The 14,206-nt window shown below is 39.4% G+C and overlaps 1 protein-coding gene across 1 annotated transcript in view; it reads left to right on the top strand.

Moving 5' to 3' along the window:
• Window positions 1-11,893, top strand: part of LOC118415286 (muskelin-like) — a gene marked incomplete in the record, with an annotated part of 16,061 nt that extends 4,168 nt beyond the window's left edge. Inside the window, 13 exon segments of the mRNA XM_035819775.1 lie at window positions 838-950; window positions 1,459-1,671; window positions 2,875-3,096; window positions 5,195-5,324; window positions 6,100-6,167; window positions 7,087-7,166; window positions 7,800-7,911; window positions 8,759-8,836; window positions 9,248-9,309; window positions 9,413-9,515; window positions 9,994-10,060; window positions 10,319-10,359; window positions 10,514-11,893. Coding sequence (XP_035675668.1) covers window positions 838-950; window positions 1,459-1,671; window positions 2,875-3,096; window positions 5,195-5,324; window positions 6,100-6,167; window positions 7,087-7,166; window positions 7,800-7,911; window positions 8,759-8,836; window positions 9,248-9,309; window positions 9,413-9,515; window positions 9,994-10,060; window positions 10,319-10,359; window positions 10,514-10,594 — 1,370 coding nt within the window.
• Between the last annotated feature and the right edge of the window lie 2,313 nt (window positions 11,894-14,206).

Below are 14,206 nucleotides of genomic sequence, written 5' to 3'. Positions count from 1 at the left end.
ATAGCCATATATAGCCATATATTGAGAACAGAATAAGTGGCAACAATTTTCATGAAGGAATGACTATCAGTACATTGAATGCCGTGGACGAAGCAAACATTGCCACGTGTACATGTACAACTTTACTTGGCAGTTGCAATTAAGAATAAACAATGTACATGTAAGCTGGAGAGGTTCTGTTACAGATGTGTTAGACATTTCAGTTTAAGTCGATGTAGTGTGAGTGATCTTGTGACATTGTGTGCAATAGGTTCCTCAGAAGAAGACAGGCCGGGTATGAGGGGTGGTCATCAAATGGTCATTGATGCCAACACAGGTACAGTATTTTCCTGCTACCATATCATCTTTCACATAGTCTTTAAGTCTATCACTATTCTATTGATTTTACTATCGAAAGACTAGCCTCTCTTCTGAGTTTTATGTGGTTCATCATCATATCGTTCCGTGCCAGTACTGCAGCCAGGCCATGGCCTTCTCGTTAGCTTCTAGTAGGTCCTAGTTGGAGGTGGTGGAGCCTAATACACAGTCCTTTGTAATGTGTCCCATGGTTTGGGGTGGATGGCAACAACGACACTCATCAGAGTTCACCCGTCCCCATTTCAGTAGGTTGTCTCTAGTCCTACCTACTCCGCACCTGGCTCTGTTCAAGTCCACCCATTCCCTTCTGGGTAGATGGGTGCCAAGAGGAAGGGACTCACAAGGGGTCTGGAGAGCTTCATTTGGTAGAAGAGTGTCGGAAGTTTTATGTGGTTGATGTCATATCAATACATGAGCTTGTAAGAGAAAGAGCAGCAAGGACTTTCTTTACTGTGGTAACTTGCTGTTATTTTCCTGCAGAAACCATCTACCTGTTTGGAGGGTGGGATGGTTCCCAGGACCTGTCCAACCTGTGGGAGTACAATGTACCTGCCTCGCGCTGGACCTGTCTGTCCAAGGATACAGAAAAAGATGTACGTCTGATACATGTTCTTTAGTCTTTGAAACTTCCATTTGTGTCCCAAATGTCACTAGATGTTGTTGGCATGTGTTTGAAATGTACATGTTTCTTAAAAAAATATCTACCACAGTATAAGTACAAGCTTTGGTTCTAACTGTTACATCTTTATGAAGCAGAGTTGAAGTGCAATTTCTGCTGCAAGAACACAAATTTTTTCACTGTCCAACTTCAGTCTTTGTCAAGGAATAAGCAATTCAATGCTTCTGTGGTGCCATGTTATACAGATAGAACATGTGACAACGTGAGCAGTAGATCATAAGTTGCAGATGTTATACCTTTCTTCTAAAGCTAAACACACTACACTACCAGTGGACTAGACTCCTGCTGTAGTGATTGCACCTATGTGTTGCCCAGGGCTTTGAAGTGGAGATGGGCGCCAAGCCCGATGCATGTTCTGATCAATGAGGTTAACCCCCTTGTTCTGATTTATGGGCAACTAAGGCTTTTCCCTTTTCCTACAGGATGGCCCTAGTGCCCGGTCCTGTCATAAGATGTGTATAGACAGCGAGCGTCGGCAGATCTACCTGCTGGGGAGATACCTGGACTCCTCCCTCCGTACCTCGGAGACCCTGAAGAGTGACTTCTATGTGTACGACATCGATAACAACAAGTGGACGCTGATCAGTCAGAACACAGCAGAGGAGGGCGGACCCAAACTCATCTTTGACCACCAGGTTAGGCAGTAGATTAGTTCCCTGGATTTGTTAACCAATAGGCCATGTTGATTTGATTATATGGATCACATCCTTTGGGAGCCCCCAAACTGGTGCAGGTGAAAAGAAGTTTGGCAAAATAAAATAAATTTTTTATTTCAGGGCCAAAATTCCATTTAATGTGTCTTTAAGTAATAGAAGTTACCATACTTTGTATCTTTTACATGACTCTAGAAATAGAGTATTACATGATTTTTTTGCTCATGTAGACCATGTACCATCACAATGCTATCACTATTAACATATATAATTCTAAAGAAAGAAGGTGTTTGTAGTGTATAAGAAAATTATTAGCATTCTTTCCAATTAAAAGGCTATCAGGATAACATGTGGAAAAAGTCCAAGACTGATCTCAGACCAGTATAGGTCAATCAAGAGCTATTCTTTCACTGGTTGTTACAAAAAGACAGGTTCTGTGTACACTATTTACAGGTTCACTGTACCAGGGAAATTCCCCTAGCTCTTTTTGACATGCGCAATCAACAGTTGACCACCACGACTGAAAGTCCAGTCCTAAGGACTGTAACTCAGTTGCATGCATGTCGGGTCAGCAACACAGCCGGAATTGGAACTCCGAGCCTCTTGTTCCTGACGCAGTGTTGCTAATCACTGAACTATGCACACTCTTGTAGGGCCTTCTTTTCAAACAGTGTACAGGGGTGCCTAAGCATTTGCACGAACCCTATGAAATTCATACGAATATTATGTGATACGTACGGACCTTAGATTTGCACGAACCTTATGCGAAATTGCGTAACCACTGCCGGGTCACGATTTTCAAGATGGCGGCTTCGATCGGCGGCGACGGAAAATACGATGTTAACACACCGAAATGAAGCAAAATAGTAGCTCACAGGCTATCAAATATGTCTTTGTGACGTTAATGTCCAGTTCATGCCTTGAAATATAAATACCACGGGTAGAAACGCTCAAAATCATGCCTTCTCCCTGGCCGCCCTTTTTGGATAAGGTTCGTGCAAATCTCATAAGGTTCGTATGTATCACATAATGATTTGTGTGAATTTCATAATATTCGTGTGTTTTCGCAGAGTGATTCGTGCGTATCACATAATATTCGTATGAATTTCATAGGGTTCGTGCAAATGCTTAGGCACCCCTGGTGTAGCATCCTTCTGATTTTTCTTGATATTTCCTTTATCCCAGATGTGCATGGACGTGGAGAAGCAAACCATCTACGTGTTTGGGGGCCGGGTCCTGACCAGCGGCAGCTCGGGCGAGGAGAGGTCGTCCAACGAGCCCCTGTTCAGCGGCCTGTACTCCTACCACTGCCCCACCAACACATGGAAGCTGCTGAGGGAAGACTCAGGGAACGCCGGGCCTCAGGACATCAGGAGCAGGATTGGCCACTCCATGCTGTTCCACACTGTAAGGCTGGTGGTTTACTAGCCCAGGGCTCGAAATACTTTTTTCTGCATACCTGCACTGGTGCAGGTAACATTGAAAATTACCTGCACCTGACAGATTTTACCTGCACCACTCTGAATTTAGGAAGTATGGATCATACTACAATTGTTCAGGAACTGTTGCTGTTTTATAAGTGATAATAGTCAATGCAGCCTAATAACAAACCATAGACACCTACATCATATGACATTTATGTATAAAACCCAGTACATGGACCAGTGCAGGTTAGGTGCAGGTCGACACCAGAAATACCTGCACAGCTCCAATTTTGCCTGCACTAACCTGCATATGCATGTGGTATTTGGAGCCCTATAGCCTGTTACATTGTTTTAGATGTACAGAATCATCTTTGTTTTCTTAATTTGTTTAAAGTTAGAAAAAAAAGGTTCGTAAGGTCTTCTACGTATACGGTTTGAACATACGTTACATATACATGTATGAGGCGTTGAATGGCAGAGCAGTTGTGCTAAAGGTCACAGGTTCTATTCCTAGTTGTACAATCTTGTCACCACTTTACTTGACATCCCTCACTCGACCCAGGTGTAAAAATGGACCCCTGTCTTTGGGTTGGGAGGTAAAAGGCAGTGCCAAGGGGAGGGATGGGTTCCACCTTCCAATACCTTGCCCTAGATACAGTAGATAACAAAAAAAACTGCCCCTATGTCCTCAAAATGGCTATGGAACTACTTTTACCTTTTTTGCATACACGTATACATCCAACACATCTTGGGTGTTACAAGGGCATTTCTGAGTAAACTACTTTTGCCCAGAGGTATACTGATTAGAAATCCAAGGTTTATTAGGTGCCGCGGCACCTACACATGTCCATTTTGTCCTCCCAAGCAAGATTGAAATTATTCAGCTTTTTTTTATGTGTGGATGCAGGGTCCAGCATTTTGTGGTAATACTAATGCTTTTCTCCCTGCTTAAATAGTTTTTAGGCATTGAATTTATATTGGCCATAGATTTGGCCAGTTCGGAGATATTTATTTAGCCAAATTTGTCTGGAGAGATGGAGTCAGAGGCAGGGTACAGGGAGCCAGAAATCAAGTCAGCATGATAAATGTTAGGCTAAATTTGATAAAGGGTGCTGAAAACATTAGTCTCTTGACATTAGATGCCAAAAACAGAATGAAGGTAACATATTTTGTCTGTCCTTTAGTGAATGGCTGACCCTGGACTTTAGATTAGGAAGAATACTGTAAATCTAAATGCAGAAATGTTCGTGGTGGATTAATGTTAAAACCACCGCAAATATTTTTCTATTATGGTATTAGACTGCAGTCTATCATGTTACTGCGAAATTAAAACCACAGTGAAAAGTCCTTTTTCCCGCTAACGCAAAATTAAATTCCCGCGAACTTAAATGCATTTACAGTACTAGTAACAGACATTTACTAGGCAAATTTGAACTGATTTTTCAAGGTACATAATTACGTTATCAACTGCCTGTACATGTATATTGGAGTTGACATGATATTGATGGTTTCTTAACGTGCACAGACATGTACATATAAATCATTCTTCTACCCAGAGTTGAAACAACGTCCTACACGAATTGTACTCTCTGCCCTCCCCTTTTCACTATTGGGGGCTTTCACTTTTCCACTACCCAGCCAATCAGAGAATATGTCAAATATGGCCTGCTCATTAATGTTCGAAGCAAGAGAATAGCACGCTGAACATTTGTTAGTCCTTCCTGTGTCCAAACTTGTTTATCAGGTGCCAGATTTTAGATCTAGGCTAGGGCAACCACGGCATCACTGAATGCCGACCAAACAAATGAAGAAAACTGTATACTACTACAAAAGACAAACAGGTTTTCTGCACACACCATGCCTGGCTCTTATTAGCTTGTGCCAAATGAGACAAGCTCATGAATATTTATAAGTAATACAGGTCAATGGTGAAAAGAGGATGACAGTTAAGCAGAATAGGAACCAAGCAGAGGTCTGGGACAAGGGGTCAACTTTGCATAGAATGTTGTAAGTAGATGGCACTGTGGCAAAAATTGATCTTAACTTTGGTATTAAATGAAGATGCTTTTCCTAATTTTCAGCAACGCAGACAGCTGTACATCTTTGCTGGTCAAAGATCCAAAGAGTACCTGAACGATTTCTTCACCTACAATGTGGACACAGATGAAGTGGAATTCATCTCAGATGGCACCAAGAAGGAAGAAGGACAAGGTAAATAAAACTTGACTATTCTCACTGACAATTTTTGGAGAATAAATGATGGTACTGTATCTGCATTTTTGTTAGCGGGAGTTTGATTTCACGGTAGGGAGAAAATGGAGTATTTGCATTGTTTTCAAATTCAAGTTCGTGTTTGAAACAAAGGTTTGGAACAAGTATTTTCATTGTGGTATTACTGCAAAAGCAGAAATGTTCACAGTACATGTAGCTTTCTGTTCGTGGTTTTCTCGGTGGCCACTTTGCCGTGAAGTTAAAACCACCGCGAACATTTTTCTATTATAGTATGTGACTACAGTCTATGGCGCTACCGCGAACTTAAAACCACTGCGAACACTCCATTTTCCTGCTGCCGCGAAAGTAAATCCCCTCGAACTTAAATGCATTTACAGTAAGTTTGTGGTCACTGCGAAAACTTTACACAATGTAACCACCAGGAAAATCTCTTATGGAACTGGACTGTATGTGGGCCTGAATTTCCTGTACCAGTACCCACCCCTAATAAGCACTGTTGTAAATGAGCTGAGGATATTTGATAGATCTGCAAAGGAAGAATATTCAAATATCAGCTGTTTTTACTATTTGAAATTAGGGCTTTCTTAGCATATGAGGTGAACATGCTTGAATATGCATTAGTTAAGTCAGTAAGTCAGTCAAGTCACGCATTAGTTTGTGCATTGATATGCAAGTTGTTACATGTAGTATGGAAGTTGTGTCACATTCTGACTGATAAAGCACTATTTCAGTATTTGACATGTCTTTGTTGCAGTGCCAGCAGCAGGGTTCACCCAACGTGCCACCATCGACCCAGAGTTGGATGAGATCCATGTCCTGTCAGTAAGTATCTTTTGTGAAGCCTGTATCACAGTAAAATCAGCAGTCTTCAGGCATTACTCATCAATAATACAACATACTTAGCATTGATCAACATTCTTGTCTTGTCATCAGTGTTCTAGCCAGCCTGAATTTTTTTTTCGTCCCCAGGATTTTTAATGGAAATCTTGTCAAAGGCGCAACGGTCCAAAGGGGTCTGGGGGCATGCTCCCTAGGTACTTTTTCAAATCTAGACCCTCTGAAATGCTATTTCCCTTATTTTTGAGTCCAATTTTGCCAGTAGACTTAGCTTGGTTCAATCCAGGGCTTTAGCCAGCTCGAATTTTTTTTCCGTCAGCCAATTCCAATCGTCGTGAAAACTGCAAAAATTCATTTTCCCTATGACACTACAAAGTAGTAAATGTTGCCATTGAGACCTTGAAAAACGGGTTTTAATGAGATTATCGTATGCGAAAGGGGGCCGACACACATTGTCAACAATCATAACAATAGCAAAACAAACAGTGTGTGGCTTTTACCGCCGTGGACGGCGTTCCCAAGCCGCTTGTAGCTTCCGCCAAGGATTTTTGTCCGTCAAGGTTGACGGATTGGTTTTAAAATTTTTCCGTCAGACGCAGCAAATTTCCGTCAATTGACGGAAAAACGGACGCTGGCTAGAGCCCTGGTTCAATCAATATGTTTACATACTGATTTCTTTCTGTCACAAAGGATGGAATGAGCAAAATTTTTGTCCCTTCCCAGCAGCAAATTCCATCAAAGGATGGACGGATGCTGGCTAGAACTCTGCTTGTCATCTATGTTTCTTTGTAATTATAGTATAATCTTTCCAAAGATCGCTCTTTTTATCAAAAACTAATTTTAAACTTGAGATTTCCTGATGGTATCCGAGAATCTTAATGTAGCTTTGTTGTTTTTGATACAGGGCCTGAGCAAGGACAAGGAGAAGAGGGAAGAAAATGTCCGGAACTCCTTTTGGGTGTACGATATCAAGCAGAAGAAATGGTATGCCATTACAAATTACAATGTCATATTTATATGCACATGTTTAGTTGCATGAATGATTGTTCAGAAATGTCAGTTTCCTTGTATCTATTGCAAGTTTTGAAAATTTGCATGTCTATATATGTTTTTACATTTTAACCACAAACAGTACTGATCAGGGCTCGAAATACCACCTGCATATGCACCTTAGTGCAGGTAAATTTGGAGCTGTGCAGGTATTTCTGATGTCTACCTGCACCTAACCTGCACTGGTCTATGTACTGGGTTTTATACATAAATGTCCTATGATGTAGGTGTATGTGGATTGTTATTAGCTGCGTTGACTGTTACCGCCTATAAAGTATAAAAGAACAAAAAAATAGCAATGGTCCCTGAACAATTTTAGTATGATCCATACTTCCTAATTTCAGAGTGGTGCAGGTAAAATTTGTCTGGTGCAGGTAATTTTCAAGGTTACCTGCACCAGTGCACGTATGCAGAAAAAAGTATTTCGAGCCCTGCTGATAGTAGCATATTCAATGCATTATGGATTCATAAATGATCATGTTTGATAATGGTTATTGTAAATTGTTCTCAATCAAATTGTTCAATGAGGTACTGTTTAAAGTATCATTTTACTATGTCTCTGTCCAGGTCTTGTATATATAAGAATGAGCATTTGAACAAAGAGCAGTGGGGGAAGAGCCATCCAGCGGAACCATGCCCCAGGTTCGCACATCAGCTGGTGTACGATCACATCCATCAGGTAAGGACACAGAGAAGATTGTAGCATCAGGGCTCGAAATACTGGGTGCATGTGCACCCCGGTGCACCCAAAATTGGAGCTGTGCACACAAGTTTTTTCAGTGGGTGCACAGGAGGCACACAATTATTTTCTTTGGTTTATGTATGTGAAGATATCAATTATCAAGTATACTAGTATACGTCATATTCTTGACATGTAAGTGTTAGAAAGATGATAAAAATGTCTGTCATGGTACTTGTTTAAGAATTTGATAGCTTGTAACTAAGTTTTGTTATTATTTTTGTCTGACATTCTACTTGAATTTAAGTGGTGCACCCAAACATTTTTTGCACCCAATTTTTTAAGCTGGGTGCACCAGTGCACCTTATCCCAAAAATGAATTTCGAGCCTTGAGCATTGTATTTGCTAAGTGGTGATACAAACTTTGTCATATTTCTCGCATTATAACAACAGTATACATGTGAATATTATGATACAACTTTACAACCGTACACAAAAATCGCTTACCAACAAGCTTTCGATCAGTCCTCTGATCCTTATGAAGTTCAAATGATCCAAAGCCTTCACACATCCAGACCGGACGTGTTAAGTCAGCAAAGGGTCAAAGGTGCTTGGAAGTTGGTATCAGCCCCAGTCTCGGTAAATGTAAATATTGAAGGATGAAAGTTAAGAAAAGTTGCCAAGTTAAAGTCTCTTGTCTGATTTCATTGGACAACAGTAATTGTAACAGTATTTCAAAGATTTCATTTGGAAATAAGATACATTAAAAGCATAATACATGTCAAAATAATGAATACAAACTTTCATATTGATGATATTGAATTGTTGGTAAAATTGTAATGTGCAGGTCCACTACCTGTTTGGTGGAAACCCAGGGAAGTCCAACTCTCCCAAGATGAGGCTGGATGATTTCTGGTCATTGAAGGTGGGAAAAGCTATTCTTGATCTAGTGTTTTAATCAACTGTACCTTACATTGTAGTTGCATGCAGGAAAGCTAGATGCAATCTCTAGACGTGACTTAGCTTCAGGGTCTTAGTTTTAATTTGATAGCCAATTCCTAATGTTGAATCAGTTAAATTTCCATTTTGAGGAGTATATCATTATATAAACAGATCTTATCAGATATTAAATGATTTCTCTTCCAAATGGAGGATTGAGAAAGAATTTTGTCAGCTTATGAGAAGATTTATTGCTTTGCATCTGGACTATATATCCTAGTTAGATTACTCACCAGAGTATGGTGATGTAACTAGGATGACTCTCCTAACCATTACTGTATAGTAATGTACTACAATATCGATTTTGTGCTCAAGAATGTGTTTTTTGCCTCTGCAGCTATGTAGGGCATCCAAGGAACAACTGTTACGGAGGTGCAGATACCTTATACGGAGGCACAAGTAAGTATGTGCAACAATAGCGGTTGATGAGACTGTTGCTTGAAATGTTTGTTTTTTGCTTTTTGGCCCTGTTCCTAAGTTGTGCTAATGACGCCTTCCCCAGGTTCCAGGAGATTGCTGCTGCAGACCCCCTGGCAGCCCTACAGTTCCTACAGTGTGACCTGGCCTCCATAGTGGACCATGAGGACGACGAAGAGACCAGAGAGGTATGGACATTGTCTGTCATTTTTAAACATTAATTTCATATAAGATGTGCTATCCTACACCTGCCCAGCAGGCCTTTGACTTTGCCTTGATAGGCAAGAATTGATGTACTTCTTCTTCTTCGTCATGTCAATTGATGTACTGATTGATACATACAGATTTTGAAAAGGAAGGCACTGTAACTTATAAGAACCAGCTGGGGTTTCTTTGGGCAGACCTCAAGGCTAGAGGACTAGTACCATTATTGTGGCCAGAAAAAAAAAAAAAACTATGAGAGCTAAGCAAGCTCGTGATGAAAAGGACAAAGTTTAGAGAGTTGAACTTGAAGAAAGACTGAATGCAGCTGCAGGGTGTGAGACCACAGAACACAGTGGACTACTACTACTACTATCCTATCAACTGTGAATGAGAGATTATTGGGCTATGGAGTTTTTCCATTGGGGCTTTTCACGAATTTGACATGTTTATGTTTTTGTTCAGTTCCAGCAGCTGGCATCAACACTCTTCAAGTCCAAAGAGGAGATTGCTGATGGTTACAACATGCACTGTAAGTACCTGATCACGTTTCTTTTCGTTGATTGTCTCACATCATGACATGTAATATTGTTACACATGTTTCCTCCCTTTCAAGAAGGCAATGAAATTCAAGACAGTTCAATGTCATGGAAGACTACTCAAGCTCTTATGATTGTTTAGAAATGTCAGTGTGATTCTTGTATGTAAATATCAGGTTGAATGAAATTTAGATCATTGATGGAACCAACATGTACCTAACGTTTTATGTCTCCAACACATTTCTTTCCAGTCCTTACTGATGTGGATGATCATTTTCCCGGTAGAACACAGGTAAGATGCCTTTTTTGTTCATGTGCTTTTTTTATCTAATTAAGAACCAATAATTTTGATGGTTTTCTTTTGCACAGGAAGAATAGCAGATATAGAATATATTGATGATGGTTAGTACCTTCATTTTATTGATTTGTGTCCATATATTTTCCAGCTATTTGACACCCTGGTTGCATTCTTCCCCGAGCACATGGCACAGCCCAAGGGAAACCTGGTGGACCTGATCACCTTCTGACATACACAGACCGGACATGACCAGCCAGTAACCTAAACAGAGTAGTGCCATACATGTAGCACTTTCTTATAAGAAATTAGTCGACTTTCTTTTCCAAGATTATGCTCCTGGCTTTTACAAGCTTAGCCTCAAACTATGCTGTTGCTGCACATTGCAGTAGATCTTTAAGCTCTTTAAGTGATATCTTGTGCAGAAAAATTTGAATGTGAATTTTATAAAAAGACAAAAAGAAGACTGGTGGTTTAATGTCCTATGAATGGTATATGCTGCTCCACAATGTAAACTGTGTAAAGAAGATATGAGACAGTGTGTTGCCATAAACAATGTGTAAAAAAGGAGACTATATGGGAAACTTTCTTGGGATTCTGTATGAAGCTACTTTGGAACATTTGTGCTCTAATCATGGGGAATCAAGAAGTGGATCATTTGGTCTGGCATTTTGTTTATTCTCAAGTATTGGTTATGATATCTATGGGAGCTAGATCTATTGGACAAAAAAAGTTAGTACGTACTACAAATTACAATGTTTTCAAGTAATATCCTGTATGAAGCCATTGTGGTAGACAAAGAGGCTAGAAGTTGAACAAACATGAATATGCATTATGTATACAGTTTAGCATACGATTCGGGTGTGTAGTTAGATGGACATTATGTACCATTTCAGTATCCTTACTAAAACGGTTGACAAATCTTTGGGCACAGCCAACAAATGAACAAATATGTTTGCTCCTGTCAGATGGAACTAGATTGTACTTAATTAGATGTAGGTTTGCTTGCAGACAGGTAGAAATGGGTTATTGCAAGCTTTCACATACAACACCCTCATGACAAATGAAGTTGTAATGTTGGTTCACCTTTATCCGAGGGTGGCCTATATCTCCTGTTTTTACTTATCCTATTGAGGAATATAAAGTTGATGGACGGTGGTTTCAAATCGGACCATTTTGAAAATATTGCAAATTTGAAACCACAGTCCGCAGATTTGATACTCCTAAATGTGCTGTTTGTAAAGACAACGGATAAAGGTCACCCCGCAAATAAAGGTGAACTAGCGTTATAGACTTAAGTTGTACTGCAGGAGTTGAATTGTACATGACAAAAATACATGCAGTAATACTAATATCTTGCCTATTGTTTGAACCATTGACAAGACTATAAAATGATCTGCACTACTAGAATGTTACATTTTTTTCTCAGTGAATATGCATGTTATTTTCTGTCCATTTCTGTCTATTGAATTATTGGTAGGCCACACCAATTCAATTTGTTGGTTATCAGATTTAGTCCCAAGAAAAATAATATAGGCTTTGCTATTGCAGACTTTAAAAAAACCCATTCCAGGGGCATATACTGCTGATAAACCAATCAGAGCACTTATTTGCAGTCAGATGATCAGAACAGTGGTATAAAATCAAAGGAAGAGTTTCATTGGATAAATCATGCCATGAAAAGCTGAAAACTTGACTACACTGTACTTACCTTGTTTTTTTTGTGTGTTATATAAGTTCACCACAGACGTTTTGCAAATTTTTTTTCAACCGACTGCCCCAATATTTTTCTGACAAAATCCGAGAACCAAGAAATAAAATTGGTGTGGCCGTACAAAGGAAAAAAATTTATAGAAATGTGCATTGGGCATATTGTATTGTTCAGCTGTTAACATAAGATGTAACAGTTTTGTGTACAAGTTTGTAAGTAACTGAACAAGTTGCATGTGGTGTAGGGAAAAATTAGTTTGTCAAACAAAAACAATATATACTTGGTGAAACCAGTGTGCCCTGCTGAAATCAAGTTACTTGTATCAAAGAAATTAGGTCATGAAAAAAATGTGTTTAGAATGAACCAAATACACAGGATTTCTATCTCCAATCATGGTAAATACCGGGCTTATAAAACAAAAGTAGTAAAAGTTTTAAGGTAAAATGCAGCAACATGTTTGCTACTTTATTTGCAATATTAATGGTGGTAATTGCTGTTCTGAAGTGACCTGTAGAAGACTACTGGAAGACAAGAGTCACAAAAATTGAAAATTATGTAAAAAGAAATAGATCGCCACTGCTGTCTGGTATCTGGACTACTTTTATTTTGTACATTTATGTGTGTAATTCTAGAACTTTTTTTGAAGAACAGTTTTGGTCTCCTAATACCAGCTAAACCTGTACATCTATGTCTTTAACTGATAGATTCAATGCTGTAAACTTAAGTGTCAATGGTTGGACATCACAAAATGCCATACTTCAAGGTGTCATTGGGGCAGCTCATTTGAGAAGGTTGGGCAATTCGTACTTTGTGAAATAAATCCATGCTAATAAGACACATCTCAGTGTTTGTATTTCTGCTGTATGGATGAAAATGAGCATGTCAAGATTTGTTGTTAGTACTAGAACAAATTTACTGTTCCTTGATTTCCATACTATATGGTGTTTACCACCTACAGTGTAGCCTGGATTTCAGACCCCCAGCCCAAACTCAACATATATACATAACACCCCCCAGGTTAATTTTGGACTTCCATATTAATTCTGGACAAACCTAAATCATTTGAAAAACTATACCAAATGAAGCAAGATATTGAAATTTTGGTATATTAAAAGGTAATTGATATGTAGATTGCAATTAGATGTCTTCAGGAATAAAGCCAATTCTACAGAATTCTGGAAACCTGAGCCATAATTCTGGGAACCTATGTCAGAATTCTCTAGAATTCTGGGAAGCTAAAGCCAGACTTTTGCAGAAGCTTTGTTCCTTGAGACATCTAATTGCAATCTTCATATAAATTACCTTTTAATAGACCATAGTTGCAAACCTTAATTCATTTGGTTAATTGTTTTTAAATGATTAAGGTTTGTCCGGAATAAATATGGAAGTCCAAAATTAACCTGGATTGTGTTACATGTGTTGTACAGGGTCTAACTTGGCCTGTGTAGGCCCTGCATGAAAACAGTCTGGAATTCCAGGCTACCACTTTATTCTACTATTTGTATTGACAAATCCTTAAAGTAAACACTGCCCTTGCACAGATGAGTACAAATATGTTACTTACAGTGAATGGTAGGCACTAGGGCTGGGTACCGGTATGGTGTACTGATACAAAACTGTTTTTTCTTATTGGACCAGTCCAGAAAAAACGGACCTGAAAAAATTCATGGACCCGGATGTTGGACTGATTGGAAAATGAACTGATTATATAATCAGGCATTCACACGTATTTGGGTTACCGGTCTAGGCAAAAGCGAAGCAGAGTAGACTCTATAGTCATTTTTACCAACTTTTACAGTCAATTGTACAGAGGAAGTTAGCCATGTAGGATTTTTAAAACACCAGTGGGAGTCGAATACTACACAAAACAGATTTCTTTGTAGCAAAATGGACCATAGTTTTGAGTATCGTCTCATGCACAAGTTTCCACATAATGAATCAGGTCCAGGTTTAGGTCTGGACCTGGACCTGATCCTCTGGACCTGAACCGGACTTGGACTTGAATTTTCTGTACGGGTACCCACCCCAAGTAGGCACAAAAGTCATCTACAATGTAACACCATTCACACACCAAAAGACCTGTCCTTGGTGCTGAGCACTAACTACACATTGTGCAGACCAGGTAGCAGACAC

The sequence above is a fragment of the Branchiostoma floridae genome, chromosome 5 (genome assembly GCF_000003815.2).
Source record: "Branchiostoma floridae strain S238N-H82 chromosome 5, Bfl_VNyyK, whole genome shotgun sequence".
Classification (NCBI taxonomy): Eukaryota; Metazoa; Chordata; class Leptocardii; order Amphioxiformes; family Branchiostomatidae; genus Branchiostoma; species Branchiostoma floridae.
The sequence above is the reverse complement of the archived record's forward strand: the minus strand, read 5'-3'. Positions and strand labels throughout refer to the sequence as shown.